Source organism: Vombatus ursinus, unplaced genomic scaffold (genome assembly GCF_900497805.2).
Source record: "Vombatus ursinus unplaced genomic scaffold, bare-nosed wombat genome assembly UNPS02009173.1, whole genome shotgun sequence".
Classification (NCBI taxonomy): domain Eukaryota; kingdom Metazoa; phylum Chordata; class Mammalia; order Diprotodontia; family Vombatidae; genus Vombatus; species Vombatus ursinus.
In genome coordinates, this window is record NW_020948951.1 from 294,107 (window position 1) to 313,415 (window position 19,309).

At 42.7% G+C, this 19,309-nt stretch overlaps 1 protein-coding gene across 2 annotated transcripts in view; it reads left to right on the top strand.

Moving 5' to 3' along the window:
* The window catches only part of CARM1 (coactivator associated arginine methyltransferase 1), a 50,529-nt gene that overhangs the window by 16,783 nt on the left and 14,437 nt on the right, over window positions 1-19,309 (top strand). For both annotated transcript variants that reach the window (XM_027851230.1, XM_027851231.1), the window contains exons 2-6: window positions 8,224-8,349; window positions 9,001-9,107; window positions 10,079-10,183; window positions 14,347-14,457; window positions 15,459-15,636. In XM_027851230.1, the coding sequence (XP_027707031.1) occupies window positions 8,224-8,349; window positions 9,001-9,107; window positions 10,079-10,183; window positions 14,347-14,457; window positions 15,459-15,636 (627 nt within the window). The remainder of the gene's footprint in view (window positions 1-8,223; window positions 8,350-9,000; window positions 9,108-10,078; window positions 10,184-14,346; window positions 14,458-15,458; window positions 15,637-19,309) is intronic.

Sequence of the window (19,309 nt, forward strand, 5' to 3'; positions counted from 1 at the left end):
CTCTCTCTCTCTCTCTCTCTCTCTCTCTCTCTCTCTCTCTCTCTCTCGCTCACTGTCCTTTGTTGGTGGTGCCCAAAACTGAAAACAGGCCGTCTGACGAGGGCAAAGAGCAGTTCTGTCACCTCCCTAGTCTGAGACACTGTCTTCTTCGTTGCAGCCCAAATTTGCTTCGGTTTTCTTGGCTTTCATATCCCATTGATGACTTTGTAATCCCCTAAATACCTAGAACTTTTTCAGATTAACTAACTGTTCTTTAACCATAGCTCCCCTATCATGGACTTGGGAGGTTTATTTTTTGAACCTAAGTGTAAGACTACTTTGTCAAATGCTTCACTAAAATCAGCCTTCACTACTGACCTGCTGATGACGGAACACATTCTGGGTCCAGTAGGGAGACGTTTCCATCTCCTCTCAGCTTTGCGTGTGGTTCTCCTAGAAGGTGGGGGTACATTTTAAAGATATGTTCGAACCAGGAGTTTTTAACTTCAAGTCCATGATCTAGTAAAAAAAAAAAAAAAAGATTTTTTTGAATAATTATATTTCAATATAATTGGTTTCCTTTGTAATCCCATCTATTTTATTTTAAGCATTTAAAATCATTCTGAGAAGGGATCCATAGTGTTTTCCCCCCTATTTAACAGCATTTTATTTTCTCCAATTGCATGTAAAGATAGTTTTCAACATTCACTTTTATATGATTTTGAGTTCCAATTTTTTTTCTCCTTCCCCCACTTCCCTCTCCCCAAGACAGTGTGCAGTCTGATATAGGCTATACATGTGCAATCATATTAAACTTATTTCCACATTAGTCATGTTGTGAAAGAAGAATCAGAACAAAAGGGATAAACCATGAGAAAGAAAAAAATGAGAGAGAAAATAGTATGCTTCAATCTGCATTCAGACTCCATAGTTCTTTCTCTGTTTGTGGATAACATTTTCCGTTATGAGTCTTTTGGAATTGCCTCAGCTCATCAAAGTTGGTCATCGCACAATGTTGCTGCTACTGTGTACAATGTTTTCCTGATTCTGCTGACTTCACTGGCCGTCAATTCATGTAAGTCTTTCCGGGTTCTTCTGAAATCCACCCATTTGTCATTTCTTATAGAACAATAGTATTTTCATGTACCACAACTTGTTCAGCCATTCCCCAATTGATGGGCATTTCCTCAATTTCTAATTCTTTGCCACCACAGAAAGGGCTGCTATAAATATTTGTGTACACGTTGGTCCTTTTCTCTTTTTAATGAAGGAATCCATAGTCCTTACCAGAGGTATCAGACACATACACAAAAAGGTTAAGAACTTCTGGTTTAAACCATCCATGTTTCATCAGTGATTAATGTAATATCTGTGACCACTGTTACTATTTTTTGAGGTTCTAATGAAAAAATAATCAGAACTGCTTACAAACTGTCATCCTGTTTACTAACTCATCCTGGATGCTTTCTTGAAGTCAGGAATTTTTGTAGGGAAAAAAAAAACAGTTTACCTTATAATATGTTGGTCTCATTTTACTCTTTAGTTATGCTAGAAATCTGGAATAGAAATGTATCTTTTAAAATAGTGAATTTCATTCTAAGAGGGTGTAAAACCTGTCAGGGCCTTTTGTGTATCTACTCAGGATACAGAAGCCCTCCTACTTCTAAACCTTTGATGCTCTTTTTCTTCAGGATGCAATTCTTCTGGCAAATAGTAATAGGTGAGCCTTAGAAGCCAGAATAGGAATATTGCCTTTGTAGGATGCTACCAAAGACCAGACCTGCCCTGTGGTTTAAAGTTAGTTATATCTGGTAATGGCAGTTTTTTGCCCTTTTAGCCCTTTGCATTGTACAGTATGGCTTTATCAGGGCAAGGGCAGCTGCTGTTTAATTTGTAGAATTCCCATCCTAGCACCATATATACAGATTCTGACAGATGCTTTTATTTCTCCTGTGTCTTCCCTAGCCTAGAGGTGGAGAGTGGGGGGATGGGGGGAGGCAGCCTGGGACTTCTAGAGTGCCTCCTGGCCTCTTGGCTGTCCTGGTCCCAGGGGCTCAGAAAGATGAATGGCAGTGTGAGAACAGTATTTCTTTGGCTGGAAGGGTTTTAGCCTGGGCTTAGCCGAGGCCAAAGGTCTTGTGCCACCAGGAACCTCCCTCTTTGTAGGCACTTGGGTTGTAACAGAATGATTCCAGTTCAGCTCTATAATTTCTGATTCCCACCCTGTCCCATCCCTTGAAGAAATTGCCCAAGCTTCAGGAAGCATGTGTCTTGGCTCAAGGATCAGGGTTCCTGCATTCACATTGTCCTTAGCAGGTGGTGCCCCACCTGGGGTGCTCCTACTATGGTACCTTGGTGCTATTTGCAAAGAGCCTTTAAATTACAGGGTGGGGTACATTCTTTGTACTGGGGGAAGCTACAGAAGCGAAGGTAGAGCTGATGACTAGAGCATGAGAAGCAGGTTTTGTTCCCCAAGCCTCATAAAAGCACCTCTAATGCAGTGCCCAGGATCAAGGTCTGACCGATCCTTCCCCAGCGAGATGCCAGTATGGCATCGGGGATTCACCCCTCCCTCTCCTTCCCTGGCTACCCTCTCCTCGCTATCAGCATTAGCCCCTTTTGCTAATGTTGTCTGCTGATCCCTTCTGGATAATGTTGGCTTTCAAGGACAGTTATTAAGTCTTCTCATCTGCAGGTGTAAAAGAACTGGCTGAGTGGGACATCAGGCTGCGTTTTTGTAAGGATAAAAGTACAGTATATCGAAGGAGGAGAAACTACTTGGTTACAAACAGTTGAATGATTAGCTAAGCCATATCGAAGGATAAGAGCATATGGAGGTTCCACCCAATCCAAAGATGATAACAATGTACAAGACTCCTGTTTTGCTTTTCTTTTAAAGTAAAAACAAAACTGACGCTATATTAGCCTGACATTCATGTTGGTCAGTCGTCTTAAAATACTTTTTTCATTTCCTGGATGGCCCAGATAGAAAAGTTTAGAGAACTTGGAAGAGAATTTAGAGGAAAGGACAAATGCTCCCAAATGTTGGGAAAGGATACCTGAAGAAGTAGCCACAGGAAAGAAAATTCCTTCTCCTGGAACAGAGAGGTCTGGAGGCAACTTAATCATTTTCAGTTTTATTAAAGTAAGCCCTTCTCTGAGTCTGTTCCTTCTCTTTACTAAGGATAGAACCAAAAGGTTTTAATTATAACAGAATAAACTCGAGTTTGGAATTTCATCTCTGTATAGAGTAAAGGCTCTGTCCAGGACTCTGGAACTGCTTTTTCCTGATACTTTTTAAATAGGAAGGACAATTTGAGGTGTTCCAGTACAGATATGACTAGAAGCAGGGGAAGGCCTTCAGTGTTCTTTGAAACTTCCTTCTGATTCCAGGAGTCTAGAATTCTTTGCTTTTCTCTACATTATAGAGATACCAGGAGGTATGGCATCAACACTAGATCTTTTAGTACCTGAACTGTCATTTTCTCCAAGTTAGAGAACCAAATGAATCCAAGTAAGAAGGCCTGGTGCTGCTGAAGAATGAGGACCCTTTGTGAGTCCCTGCCAAACACGCAGCATCTTGAACTGAGCCAGGAGATGGCCTGGCTCTCAGGCAGTACTGGAGAAAGGATGAGGCACCACCATTTAATGGCAATGTGACCTTAGACAAGTCACTTCCTCTTTCCACAGTCCCCTCTTCTCTGCAATGGGGAGGCTGCACTAGAAAATTATTGAAGGCTCTGGCAGCTCAGCCTATGTCAAACACCTAACTTTTTAATGACTTTGGGGAGAGGTTCATCTTTCTTTTCCCTGGTTGGAGAATATTTTCTTCCGGAAGGTGACAGCTTGATTTTCTTCCCTGCTGGTAGGAAACTTAATAGAATGCTTCATATTTGGACTAGAACTTTTTTTTTCCTCTGTAAGTCAATAGAGAGAATAGCTTTAATTCTGTTTTGTATGGCTGCTGTAGTATTTTTCCTACTAGAAAGATGTGCCTTGGAGATGGTTTTTAGAATGGGCAGCTCTTCTTTCCTTCATCCTTCTCCCACCCATCTGACAAGTATTGCTTCTTAGAAAAAAATAAGTTCACAGAAGAATAACATTTCACTTGAATAATTTGCTTTAAAATCAGCTGCTTCTCTCAGACCATTTTCGGGTATTCCTATGGACCCTCCTCTTTGCTCTCCTGCATCCTGTCTCGAAGTGTGGAAGATGTAAAGGAGTGGAAAGAAACATAACGTTAATTCCTCATTGGCCTTCAGTCTTGGTGGCAGTGCCACACAGTAGAGGGGGCACTGGATTTATAATCAGAACTGTCTGGCCTTTCATATTCTGGCTTCAACATTGATTAGTTCTGTGATTATGGAAGGGAAGAAAGAAAAAAGGGAGGGAGAGAAGGAGGAAGGAAGCAAGGAAGGGAAGAAGGGAATTTAAGTGCTTTCTACATGCAAAGCACAGTGCCAGGGATACAAATAGAAAGGCTAATCGCTCAGCTAGCTTTGTGTCTCAGTGTCTTGACCTGTAAACTGGCAAAGCCATAGTCTTCCTTTTACCATTTTTCCACAGGAGAATAGAGTTCTTGCCCTTTAGACTCAGACCTCCAGGGAGCTGAAGGGGTTTGGGATGAAAAAGAGTAGTAGGCTGCATGTAATCTCTTTGTGAGCAATGTCCCTGAGAAAATACACGACAGAGCTGTGTGATTCATGGGGACAACTTGGTTTTGAAAAGTGTAAAAGGTTTTGCCCTATAAATGGAGAATTTTTCTCATCACCTGTCAAAATGCAGTTTAGCTGTTCCTTCTGGTTAAACAGACGTCTCCCCCACCCCCCTTGCCCTCAGCACTCCTCTCTGCTGGAGTCAAAAGTCTGAAATGGGGTGTTTCTACCTCAGAAATTCCTTTTGGTTCCCCATGCTTGTTAGGCAGCCTCTCCAGCTCAAGCTGGGGACCTGGGCTTGTGAACAAGGACTGTACAGACCTGTTTGTGGCAGGGGCTAGAGTCCTATTTTCGGTGAGGCTTGGCATTGTGCTTTCTGCACCGTAGTAAGACCTTCTGTAGAACTTGCAGACCTGTTTTTGTTTGAAGTACCAGAACTTGTGTTTGACTAGTTGGGTAACATGGTTACTTTGGTAGAGTAACGTGGTTAGCAGCCCCGGGGGGAAATGGGAGGAGGAACAGATGAAATACAGAGCAGTCTGCAGTCACCAAAACAGATCAGCCCTGTGAATTCTTCCTCCAGAATGGCTCTGCCAACCCCCGCTCTCCACCCGGCTCTCCTTACCTCCAGCCAGGTTTTTGCAGTAGCCCCTGAACTCACCTGGGATCGTGATTTGGAGCTACAGTGAGACCATGAAGATCAACCTCTTTTTTTAACATTTGTTGGTCGTCTGTCCTCAAGTCATTTGATGTGTCTGAGCCTCGGTTTTTCTCCTCTAAGATGAGGGTGATCATCTTTCCTACCTGTTGTGCAAATCAGTTGACATTATATACATTATGTATGGCATAAAGTGCAAAAGCTCAAAACTGCCTTAAGACTTTTGGAACATCCTTTATATGAAAGTGCTTTGAAAATTATAAAATATCCTACAGATGGAAGGTACGAGCCTAACATCATTAATTGGTTCTGTGAACACATGCTATTAGGACATAAATATTACACGGACCATTAGTTTTTTTGGAACAATGTTATACGTCGGCCATCGGTCAAATGGTTCTACAGTGGGTTTTTGTTTTGTTACACAGTTTTGTGATTTTGTAGTGGGGTTTGGTTATAATGTTGTAATGAAGCTTTTCAATTTAAATAGCCTTTATTAAGTGCCTTCTATGTAGCAGGCCACATCCTAGGTAGGAGGAGGGAGGAGCTGGAATACAAAGACAATTCCCTCAAGGAGCTTACATTTTATTAAAAAAGGCATTGGTTGGGGCATGGTGACATTTGAATCTGGCATTCAAAGCCATCTCCAGTCTGTCCTACCTAGAATATAGGTAAATGTATTGCTTGGGTATTAGAAATAGGGAGATTTTCTGGTTAACACTCAGTCCCTGATCATCCTGGTACCTCAAGTATTTGTCAGTTGATAAACATTTATTGAGCACCTGCTATGTGCCAGACACTGTGCTGAGTGCTATTTACTGTATGTTTTAGTCGTGAAAGTGAGCATAACTGAAGCCCTGAGTGAAGCTAGCCATCCTGGATCCTAAAAGATCACTGGTTTTCTTTTCCATAGAAAACTTAGATTTTTACAATAATGCAGTTAGTTGCATGTGGTTGTTGGTTGGGCCAGAACATCAGCTTGCATGCCTGGGTGCTCACCCAAGACCAGTGGGGCTGGCATGACTAGATGGTGTTTCTGGAGCCAGGGGAGCTTTGCCTTCTATTGCCAGGAGCACCACAATTACCGCCATAGTGAGATCTTGGATGTAGGGTATTGGTTATTACATTCTTTTTCCTCATGTTCCTGGGGTGTTTGGGTACAATATGATACCAGGTAACTACGTTGTAAGAACAAACTGGAATGCAATGGGAGGAAAGAGTCCTGGAGTAGGATTGTAGCAGGCAGCAGTATAAAACTGATCCATCAGCCACAACTTCTCACCTTTGTTTTGGCAAGATTTAGTAATCATCCATGAGCAGGTTTCTGTAGCCCGAAATAAGGTATTATCATTCACATCCAGGGTGTGGGTGTGATGCTGATGTACTGGCATCTTAGTGTCTTTGGATACTGCCCTATAAAGGAAAAGATGTGACTCAGGCTATTTTACCAAAGGACTTGGAAGGCATCTAGTAAACAGAGCTCTGAACCTAGAGTCAGGCAGACCTCAGTTCAAATCCAGCCTCACTTACTAGCTTTGTGACCTTGGGCAAGTCATTTAACCTCTGTCTGCCTTAGTTTCCTCATCTGCAAAATGAGGGTAGTAATAGCACCTCGCTCCCAGGGTGGTTATGAGAATCAGTTGAGATATTTGGAAAGGGCTTGCAAACCTTAAATCACTGTGTAAATGCTAGCTTTTATGATTATTCTCTTGCTGTGACTGGTATAAACTATGCTCTGTGCTCCCTCCACAGCCTTCCATTCCCAGTTGGGTGATAGAGTTGCCTCCTCTCACCTAAGACTGGCTTTTGATAACATTTTCTGCTTTGAATTTCCCCCTTCAGGGGCTTCACTACTCCACAGAGCAGTTTTCTGGTCCTGTCCCTTGGAAGAGGCCTGTCATATTGGCTTTCCTGATTTGGGATCAGGTGTGTGAGAAAGAATGTTGACTCCTCAGAGTCCTCAGCTACTTTTCAAAGCTAGGAGCAGCGTCCCACTAGCTGAAAAGGCTTGGGGAGCTCAGTAATAGTGATGAGGAAAATCTTGTCATTTTGGTCCAGACCTATGATTTACCTTATGTGAAGAACTCCAGGTGTGAAGTACTCCTCCCAGAGATGCAGATTGGCAGCCCATTTGTGACTTGTCTTCCAGAACTTCGTAGGGGCACAGCGAGGTTAAGAGATTTGCCCAGGGTCACACAGCCAGTTTGTGGCAGAGGCAGGTCGTGGAAGAAGGAAGCCCTGGGTTCAAGGGTGGCCCTTCCATGTGCTGTGCCTCGCTGTACTCTCCTTGCTACAGTGACTAGCTGCTCACCAGCTTCCTAATGATTCATGAACCTGTGGATACACTTTGCCCACAGTCATCAGTTTAGCTTTAGAGTTATCCTGTGAAGGACAAGCAGCTCTCCCACCATTCTCATTATTCAGGTGAGGATATTAAAGCACAATGGGAGAATGGATTTACTCCAGGCTTCACAGTGAACAAAATTTAAGATCTTCATTTCCATTGCTTTGGACACTTCACTTGGCACAATGAAAATAAAGTGCAGCAATCTATGATAATCAGTTGAGCATCTACTTGCTTGATCCAGTCAATGGGTGAAGGAGGCACTGTGGATGGTACCAAAGAAATACCAGGGATTTACCATTGGGTAGGTCCATTACGGTCTAGGTGAGAAATATGACAACACACAGAAAACAGATCCCCAGAAACAGAAAGTAGAGGCTAAAATGTGTGCAATGGGCAGCAAATGCTATAGGTGGTCAGGATATGCATTTGTAAGCAGCTGCAGCTTGAGATAGGCCTTCCACGATGGGCAGGATTTAACATGGAGAGGGCGGAAGGACTGCTGAGGGCAAGCATAGGAAGTCAAGAGTCCTTAGGCTGCCAGCCTTGAGTGAGGAGCTAAGCTGGTGTCTTCTCTTTCTTTCCAGATGAAGATGTTTGTGTGTTTAAGTGCTCTGTGTCCAGAGAAACAGAATGCAGCCGAGTGGGAAAGCAGTCCTTTATCATCACCCTGGGGTGTAACAGCGTCCTCATACAGTTTGCAACGCCAAATGGTAGGTCCCTCGCTGCCCACCCCAGGAAGGGTCTGAGCCAAGGCAGGAGCAGTTCCTTTGTAAATCTTTGCTTCAAGGCTTTATTGAATATGGAGAGATGAGCAAAGCCCTCTTCCTCTTATCTCCATATTCTGGGTCCTTCTTTCCCCTTCTTTGTTTCTAGTGTCTTACCTTGAAGGCCAGTGACTTCTGGACTTGTACAGAATGGATCCCAGTAGACTTCCACTCCCAGAGAGAACCATTCATTTTTCTCCATCTGAATTCTGTTAGATATTCTGCTAAATATCTCCCATTTTTCTTCTTTCTAAGAAAGAAGAGTAGAATGAATGCTTAAGTATATCTAAGTTCTCATGTATCTAGAATTATGAAGATTTTGCCTTCAAATCATATTTGTGGATGTGAAAACTTTTTTTATTCTGTGACCAAGAATTTCCAGAATCTAATGGATATATATATATATATATATATATATATATATTTTTTTTTTTTTGTTCATGACCAGTGGTCTACTGCAAGGTTTTTTTTCCTTTCCATTGCCAGGAACCTATCCATGTATTGGTCCTTTAACATGCCGTTGCCACTTTCTCCTGGTTTGCATTACCATTTCCCACATGTGACCTCTTTTCTACATTAAGTTTTTGCTTCTTTCAGATTTCTGTTCATTCTATAATATTCTGAAAACCTGTCGAGGTCACAACTTAGAGCGCTCCGTCTTCAGTGAGCGGACAGAAGAATCCTCCGCTGTGCAGTACTTCCAGGTGTGTTTTCCACCTGGCAGGATCTTCCTGGGGGCCTCCAAAGGGAGGGCCCAGGTGTAGATGCTTCTTAGGAAGGTGGAAAAGGTTCTGCTCAGTTGAAACTGGACCACTGTAGAGGATAGTCATTTAGGCCTTGTGTCATCTTCCCCCCCCCCCCCCCCCCCCCCCCCCCCCCGCAGGAGTCCTTGATAAGCATTGGGTGCTCCTGAGCACTTGGTTTTCTTCCATCACAAAGCCCTCCCTGTGAATTACGATAGTTTTACATTTAGTAGCAAAACTTTCAGGAGCTGGTATGCTTAGTCCCAACAGCTCTAGAATGGTAAACTGTCATGTCTGTTTACTAATCGGTTTTGCAGGAAGATATTTAGTCTCAAGTTCTGGGCTCTCTAGTCCATAGTCATAATCCTGTATAATTACCCAGGTTTCTTTTGGGGTTCTCAGGTTCTCTGAGGACAGAACCCATATTATGATAGATCTGTTTTCTTTTAGAAAGTTTATTGGCTCCAAATCGAAACGAGGCCTTGGGGAGTTTAGGAAAGGGGGTGCTTTCTAACGCCAGGGTCTGTAGTTGTATTCCTCCAGTATACTTGCCAGCCTCCTGACTTAAGAGGTATATTGCTTTTCCCCTCCTTTTCCCTTGTGGCCTGGGATATGTTCAAGGCTCCCCATCCTGGCACTGATGAGATCCAGTTAGATTTAGCTGCAGAGAACAGTGAATAGAGCAGTCTGACCACCTTGTTTGTTAACAGGGATGGTTCAGCCTTGGCCCCCAGCATGACTTTCTGAGAAGTGATGCCCATGCTCCCTCAACCCTGGGCATGTTCCCATTGCTGAGCTCCTTGCATGGTTTGTTGGGGAGGAAGCAGGGGGTCTGAATGGGGAAGGCTGTGGTGGGTTGGGTTGGTTTTCAGTGTTGAGGCTGGCCATGTGGAGGTTCTTCTGTTCACAGTGCTCTGTCTTGTGTGTTGTAGTTCTATGGCTACCTGTCACAGCAGCAGAACATGATGCAAGATTACGTACGGACAGGCACGTACCAGAGGGCAATCCTGCAGAACCATAGTGATTTCAAGGACAAGGTGAGAAATTCACTCTTGGGAACACCCTGAATTTAGCTCTGAAACAAGACCTGAAATCATCTGTTGTGTTAAACCTGGCGTTAGGGGCTAGTTAGGCCCAGTTGAGCTTCTATATGAGAAGGGACTGTCAGGGGAAACTGAGGCCAGAGGGGAAGGACCGAGTGGGGAAAATACTCTGGCAGGAATTAAGAGTCAGAAGGTTACTTTAGGAAGCTCTCTCCATCTTTCCCTCTCTGCGTTTCAGCTGTGGGGAGCTCATCTCTCCTTCATACCTGCCCCAAGCCATCAGTGCTGATTTGTTTTTAAATATCTTCTTGAGACCAGCATGAGCTCCACAGAAACCTCCCTGAGGTCTGCTCCTTGTGTTTGTGTTGACACTGTGTGTCCGGCCTAGGAGAAGTAGCTAAAGCAAACAGTTAGTGTTTGAACTGTCCTCTGTCCAAAACCCTCCCACCCTTTTCTGCCCACTGTGTCAGGCTCTTTACACTCCCAGTGCCCACCACTGAAGCTCCCTTTTACTTTTCTGCAGTGTGATAATAATGCAGAACCTTGACTTTGCCATGTGATTTCTGAACAAGGATTTTCACTGGTGAGAGCCCTGGCTGTCTGTGCCTAAGCTAATTATGAGGAGTGTTACTGATTTGATCTTACTTATGTTTTATATGTCCAGTGGAGCAATTAATGGGATGTACTTAGTTGTTGTTCATGAAAAACCACATTGCTTCCCAGCAGCTGCAAGATTCATCACCTTCCCTTAGACAAGTACTTTTCAAGTATGTGTAAGGAATCTGGACAATGGGATCCAGCCAATTTGCTTTAGGAATGCTCCTGTGTTCTTGGTTGGTGTCACAGGCTTATCATTAATACATTAGTCTCTACCACATGCAAGGAATAAGCTAGGCAGTCCTTCTAAGCTCTAAACCTAAGGATTGGCTTTTCTTCTGGAGGGAAAAAAGCAAATTCAGTATCTTTACCATGTCCTAGAAAGGTATCTCTGAATGTGTATCAGGTCATGAAGGACACCAAAGAAAATCCTGCCTAAGGGGCATCTGCCAGCCTGGGGCTGTTGTTCTGTCCCTGACCCTCTGGCAATATGTCAAGTGTGAGGACATTACTATTTTCTCATTTGTATCTCTTTCAGTAGATCACAACCTTGGAGGCTTTGACCTTCTTGCCTTTCACTGTCCCTTTTTCTTTCTGTTCCTCCTTCCCTTGTTATCTTCCTCCTTTCCCCATTCTCAGAGACTGCAGGTCTGTTTCTGGGTTTTGTGACTATCTTCAGATGTGGCTATTAGTCAGGACCCTGGAGGGATGGGTACAGGTGACCTTAGCTCTTTGTTTAAGACATCCTTCCAGGTAACCCCTGAAGCTTCGGGAGGCCAGATACTGCCACCTCCCTAAAGCTGAAAGAGAAGAGAAACCGCTAAGGCACATTAACCTTTTCTGTAAGAACCTTTCTCTTTGTGGGATATAGTTGTATGTGGTTTTCTCTAGAACCAATTGTATCAGCTTCTTGCTAAAAATCCAGTAAGAAGGGAAAAAAAACCACGAAACCCCACAGTCTCAGCATCAGAAGGAACCTTAAGAGGTCACCGTAGTACAGCCCATACCTGAACAGAAATCCTCCCTACAAAATGCCTAGCATGTGATCAGTTAGCTCTTTCTCGAAGCCATCCATTGGCCGTTTTTTCCTTATGGACAGCCAGAATCTGATTGTGCTGCTTCTTGTCACTGCTCATAGTTCTCTAATTTGAGGCTAAGCAGAACAAGTTCAGTATCTCTTCTCCAGGATAATCCTTAAAATATATGAAGATTATTTTCTATGCTCCCTCCCCACCCTTCCTACTCCATTCTTTTGTGTATCAGCTAAGTAGATTTCTAAATACATCACCTTCCAACTTGCCCTTCTTTGGATGTGCTCCAGTTTGTCGATATTCTTCCCTAAAACACGGCACCTACAAATGAACACAATTATCTAGATGTCTGACCAGGGCAGAATACAGTTAGACTGGAACCTCCCTTGTTCTGGAAGATATGCATTAGACAGGGCAGCCTGAAGATCCCCGATCCCCTTGTTAAGATTTCAAGGCAGCATCTGCAAAATGAAATTTCTGTATAGTAGCACTTTTAAGAAAATTTGACACTTGAGGTGAGCTCTTTGGGAAAAACTTCAACTATTTATTAAGTGCCTCCTATCCTGATGGAGAGAATTAAGATTAATGATATCCTAGGTTTTCTTATGACATCACATTAGCCCTGTCATAGAAAACAGTGTGGAAACAAAACCAATGCAGCCAACACTAGAAGGAAAACAAAAAGCTGGGAAACAATTTTTTACAGCAAATGTCTGTGATAAAAGCCTCATTTATCAAGTATATAGAGAACTGAGTCAAATTTATAAGAATTTAAGTCATTCCTCAATTGATAAATGGTCAAAGAATATGAACAGGCAATTTTCAGATGAAGAAATCAAAACTGTCTGTAGTCATTTGAAAAATGCTCTAAATCCCTATTGGTTAGAAAAATATAAATTAAAACAACTCTGAGGTACCACCTCATACCTATCAGATTGGCTAATATGACAGAAAAGGAAACTGATAAATGTTGAAGAGAATATGGGAAAATTGGGACACTGAAACACTATTGATGGAGTTGTGAACTGATCCAACCATTCTGGAGAGCAATTCTAAACTATGCCCGAAGGCCAGTCAAACTGTTGACCCAGCAGTACCACTACTAGGTGTGTATCCCTAGGAGATAATAAAAAAGGGAAAAGGACCCACATGTACAAAAATATTTATAGCAGCTCTTTTTGTGGTGGCCAAGAATTAGAAATTGAGGGGATGCCCATCAATTGGGGAATGGCTGAACAAATTGTGATATATGAATGTAGTGGAACACTATTGTTCTATAAGAAATGATGAGCAGGCAGATTTCAGAAAAACCTGGGAAAACTCATATGAACTGATGCAAAGTGAAGTGAGCAGAACCAGGAGAACATTGTACACAGTACACAGCAACAGCAACATTGTACCATGATAAGCTATGAATAACTTAGCTCTTTTTAGCAATACAAGGACTCATGATGGAAAATGATCTCCATGTTCAGAGAAAGAACAGATGTAGTCTGAATGTAGATCGAACCATACTATTTTCACTTTTTAATTTTTTTCATGGTTTTTTCCTTTTGGTCTGTTTCTCCTCTCACAACATGACTAATATGGACATATGTTTTACATGATTGCACATATGTAACCTATATCAAATTGCTTACCATTTTAGGGAGGGGGTAAGGAAAGGAGGAAGAAAATTTGGAACTCAAAAATGTTTTAAAATGTCTTTGCATGTAATTGGAAAAAAATAAAATAACATTGATTAAAAAAATAAAAGAAAACAACGTGGAAACTAGATCCAAGATTTTCATAGCCTATGTATAACATGGCAACCCAGTAGTAGACCCATCCTGTAGCATCAGGCCTGTAACTGGAGAACACCAATGAATGGTATGATGTGTGGAAGAGAGGGAGCCCACTGCTTACTAAAGGCTATACCCTCTCAGTTTTCCATGTTAATCCCATGGCCAGAACTGTATGGTAGTGTACATTGCAAACAGTTGTCTCACAACTATGATGCAACTCCTTCTGGGGAGAAGAAACATATTCTCAGAGAGTGTTGGTCAAGCACCAGGACATTTGAGGATAAAAGATAAGCAGTGTTACGAGAAGAGGTTTTGCCTGAAGACTTAAAGACTTAGTGGGAAATCTTATGGAGTGAGAACCCATAGTCTTTGTATTGTAGTTAGCTATGTAGTAGTAACCTGCTCAGTCTGCTTACCTAGAAACAAGGAGAGATTTGGTTGATCCAGCCCAAGGTCAGACTTAATTTTTTTGAGAACCTAATCATTTCAGATATGTTGAGAGTTCCTTTGCCACCACCTTATTGACTTGGCCTTAAGGGTCAGAGGTACATCATTGGTTTGCTGATATAAAATCTCACACTTGAGCCCTCTCGTCTTCCACTCTCAAAGCCTTTAATCTGTGGCAGATACCAGTGCTGGGAATGAGGAAGCAGGTCCTCAGGTTTGTGAGTGGAACGGGTAGGATCTTCTGGTTGTGCTTTCCATTGCTGTCCATGACTGACAGTGACTCTTTCTCCTTTCCCAGATTGTCCTAGATGTGGGCTGTGGCTCCGGGATCCTGTCTTTTTTTGCTGCTCAGGCAGGAGCAAGGAAAGTCTATGCAGTGGAAGCAAGCACCATGGCTCAGCATGCGGAGGTCAGTGGGCCCCATGGCCAGGCATGCTTTCCTCCTTCCCCCAAGCCCAGGCTCTGTGGCAGCATGCAGAGCCTTCAGAGTTAAGGCTGTGGTCCAGAGGGTATATGGGGCTTTGAGGGGAGCACAAAGAATTGCCTCGTTCCCAGGTGATGTTAGGAAGGCCAGAGCCAAATCCTGGCTTCCTCTGTGATCTTGGGAAATTCAGTTCTTGCTGCCTCAGTTTGTCTACTGTTAAAATCAGTAGGTAAATTTCTCTGCCTCTTAACTGTTCTGGGGTCATTAGTGAACTGTGCTGTCCACCTCTGAGGGAAAAGAGGAAGCTATAACCTAATGACCAGAACAAAGGATTTGGAGACAGAAGAGGGTTCATGCAGTCTGGCTCTGTTGTGTATTGTACCCACCTGACTTCACACAAGTCACTTACCTTCTCTGGTTTTCAGTTTCTTCATCTGTAATATGAAGATGTTAGGCTCGATAAACTCTGAGGTACCTTTCAACTGCAAATGCTCTGATTCCACTAAGTCTTAGATCCATAATTGATCAGTAATTCTACTTGCATGCATCATAGAGTCCTTGTCCTTCTTAGTTTGATCATTACAAAGTGGTGTCCAGCGTTCTCAACATTTTGTCAAACAATTAGTTCAGAGTCACTGTAATTTTTTAAAATGTAAAAAAATATACAGTACAAAAATTTTTTTTTGATGGGAAAAGTTCACAAAATCAAACAAGGAATTGAACCAGGAGCCTCCATCACTATTTTTCATAGCTTGTGCTAGTCTTTAAAAGCTTTGAGCTCTCTCTGTCTCCACTCCCACTTTGGGCTTGGTTGTCCTGAAAGGCTGGTTCTGAGCAGGCTGCTAGGCTCCCTCTTCACAGGGTTCTCCTAGAGACGAAATCAGCAATGAGATTTAAATGAAACTCATTGGTCCAAGGAGATGTTTCTCCGTAAGATTGGTTTTTCCCTGATTTTTATCCCTGACTTTTTCCCCTCCCACCAACAGGTTTTAGTAAAGAGTAACAACCTCACAGACCGAATTGTGGTCATTCCTGGAAAGGTGGAGGAAATCTCACTTCCCGAGCAGGTGGACATAATTATTTCAGAGCCAATGGGCTACATGCTTTTCAATGAACGTATGTTGGAGAGCTACCTCCATGCCAAGAAGTACTTAAAGCCTAGTGGTAAGTAAATGGGCTGGGCACAGTGGGGTCTGTTGGCTGGATCTGTTTCTTGTGGGCAACGGCCTGACCTCCTCTTCTCAGATAGCACTGCAGAACTGTGCACATAGCCATTTGGGGGTTCTCTGGGAATATAAGATAAAATCTGTGTCAAAGGGAGAGTTTGGAGTTCATTTTATGGCTTTACAGTTAACCAATTTGATCTTATGTGTATAGTAGGTGATAGTCTCACCCTTAGTTTCCCAGGTTATATGTAGGGGATAAACTGTATTAATTTGGGGTCTCTTAGTGGTGAATTCTGGGATTAAGGAAATTCTCTACCCCGGAACAATCTTATGTCATTCAGGTTGGATGTTTCTCCTTGACAGTTAAGTATTAAGTATTCTTTGGTTGTTTTCTCTTTCTCAGAAGAACAGCAGGATAAGAGGAGTAGGTTTGGCAGGAGGAATCAGAATTGTGCCTTTTATTTCTTCTGTTACTACTAGCCTATCAAGGTGAGGGGCTTAAAATGTGTATGCAGCCAATTTTCAGAAGAAGATTCGTGATAGACAGACCTTGTCTTCTGTCCTGTTCATACCACACCTGGAGCATTGTTTTCATTTCTGGGTTTCACACTTGTGGAAAGAGTCAGCAAGCTAAGGACATTCAGAGAAGGCAACCATGGTTTTAAGTTCATGCTGTATTATGATTAGTGAAGAAATTAGGGGTGCTTGGCCTGGGGAAGAGAATACATGGGGGACAGGATGATGCAGTTGTTGCCTTCAGGGATCAGGTCAGAATCAGTTCAGAATCAGGAGCTGTGAATGAAAGTTGGAGGGAAACAGATATGGGGTCTCTATAAAAAGAAAATTTTTTAACAATTAAAGCTATTCCAAAATGGAATGGGTGACACTTGCAGAAATAGTGAGCTCACAAAATCTCAGAATTAGAAGGGACCTCAGAGGTCCACTTGACCTGAAAAAGAATTCCCTCTACAATCTACTGCAGAAATTTCCCTGTGTGGCCTCTTCTACCTTTGGACTCTTGATTGTTAGGAAGTTTTTCCTGACATCAAGCTTTAATTTGCCTCTCTGAAACTTCCTTCCATTGTTGAGTGGGATGAAGTAGAACAAATCTAAATCTTTCTTCCACATGACAGCTTTTCAAATGACTGAAGACAGCTATCATAGCCTTCCAAAGTTTTCTCGAGGCTAAATATACCCCATCCTTTCAACTGATACTCATATGGCATGATCTCAGAGCCTTTCACCATCCTAATCACTTTCCTCTAGATCCTTTCCAACGTATCAGTGTCTTTCCTAAAATGTGACAGCTAGAACTGAACATGTGATGTGACATGTGGCCTGACTAGGGCAGGGGACAAGGAGACTCTCAATCTCTCTTAGCATAGCTTCAAATGGCATTGACATTTTTGGCCACCATTTTTGTTAGGATTTGTTTCTCAGTTTCATTGATGCCTTTTGTTTTTCATGCATCTCTCTCCTCCTTCCCCCACTCTCATTAAATCCTTTCTTATAACAAAGTCAATCAGAACCACCCAACAACCAACATCTTGCCCAAGTATGCCACCTTTGGCATCCATAGTCCTTCATTTCTGAGGGTCTTCTGAGAGGATAGAGCTGCATATTGCACCATTGGCTCATATTGACCTTGCAGTTCACCAAAGCCCATGGGTCTTTTTCAGACAAACTGCTTTTCTAGCCATGACTCCCTCATCTTGTACTTAAGAAATTTTTTTTTTTTACTCAATGTGTACTCAATTTCATCATATTGGATTCAACTCAACTTTCTTACTTACCCAGTTACTGTTACACTGTTCTCCAGTGTGTTAGCTATCCAGCCTAGCTTTGTATCATCTGCAGATTTGATAAACGTACCATCTGTGCCTCTCTCCAAAATCGTTGGCTTAGCCCATGGCCAAAGCGGAGATGTCTGGGGCACTCCACTAGAGACCTTCCAAGTTGACATTTGAACCATTGATTATTACTTCCTGGGTCGAGCCTTTTAACCAACTCCACATCCATATCACTATAGTATTGTCTAGGCCATTCCTCTCTACCTTGTCTACAAGAATACTATAGGAGACTTCGTAAAATACTTTAGTGAATCAAGCTTGACCAAGCTTTTAGCAGTCTAATAACCCTGTCAGAAAAGGAAATGAGGTTAATGTGGCATGACCCATTCTTGATAAAGTCTTGCTGACTGTTTCCTTTTCTAGGAACTCACTAATCATCCCTTGAATAATAAATTCTAAAATTTTGCCAAGAACTGAAGTCAGACTCAGTGGCCTATAGTCTGAAGACTCTACTTCCCGTTTTTGAAATCAAAACATTTCCCCTTCTCCTTTCTTGCAACACTTCTCTTGTTCTTCAAGATCTTTCAAACTTCACACCTATGAATTCTTTGCTTAACTTGGCTGTGTAGTGTACCGGAGCCTGGAGGCTTGAACTCAGCAATGGCAACTAGGTGCTCTTTGACTGTGTCCCTTTTGGTCTTAGGTTTCAGCTTCTTATTAGCCATTTTTCTTCTTTCCTTTCCACTTCAGAGATCATTGTCCTTGGCTAAGAATGCAGAGCAAAGTAAGAATTTCTCCTGTCTCTTCTCTGATCCTCCTTTTTCTCTAATATTGCTGGGGGAGGGGGAGACCAGAGATGATCAGCTCCTTGATTTTGCCATCACCCACAAGTAGCTGCTTCCATGTTCATGAGCTCCAAAATTCTGATCATAATCTTTCATTGCTCCATCTTTCCCACTGCTTTCCAACCCTTAACATCTGTCCTTTGTTCTCATTGTGACTTCCAGTCCCTCCTTCCATCCATTCTTTCCTGGGTCATTACCCTGCACTATCTATACTCTCTTTCCTTCCCTGTCTCAGTCCCTTAGTAAACCAGTTAAACTCTACCCTCACATTCCTTCCTCCCTTCTTTAACTAATTTACCTTGCAAGCCCTAACCTTGAACTGCTTCCACTATCAATTGCCTTCACTCCTCTGCCACTGAGTAGAGCTGGTGTAACTTATGAAGCCATGCTGACTGGGTCTACTACAAATTTATGCTTCACTGCAGCAAGGCAATCTTTTTATCCCTTCCCAATCAATTCATTATTTCATTATTCCACTCTCCACAGTGGCTTTCCTAAACCTTTCCATCCCTCCTTAAACTTCCCATGGCTCCCTTTCCCAATTTCCCAGCCAAGAACCTTGCCTCCTCTTTCACTGAGAGCTCCCTCTTCTCCTCCTCTGATGCCTTTCCCCACTCTCCTCCTTCACCCGTCTCACTTGAAGCAGCGGCCCTCCTCCTTTGCCAGGGGAAACTCCTCGACATGCACCATGCCTTTCCATCTTTTCTAGCAGATTGTCCCTTTTTTCATCCTTACTCCCTCATTTACCTTCAGTCTTTTCCCGTCTGCTGCCTGATTACACCTGGCCTTCCTCTCCTGCTCACTCACAAACTCCAAGGTAGAGTAGTCACTTCCCCTCAAGGTTCTTAGCATTTTTATTTCAGCAACCATCTGCCTCCTTGTTGGGGAGAATTGAGGTAGGAATATCTTTATTGACCCTTTTGAAGGATGAAGTGATCATTTCAGGAAGCCAAGAAGTCATTAGCTTCTCTACTTTGGGCTGGGGTGCGTTCCTCTAGCAGCTCTCCACATCTTTTCCCCAAACACCAGATCTGTT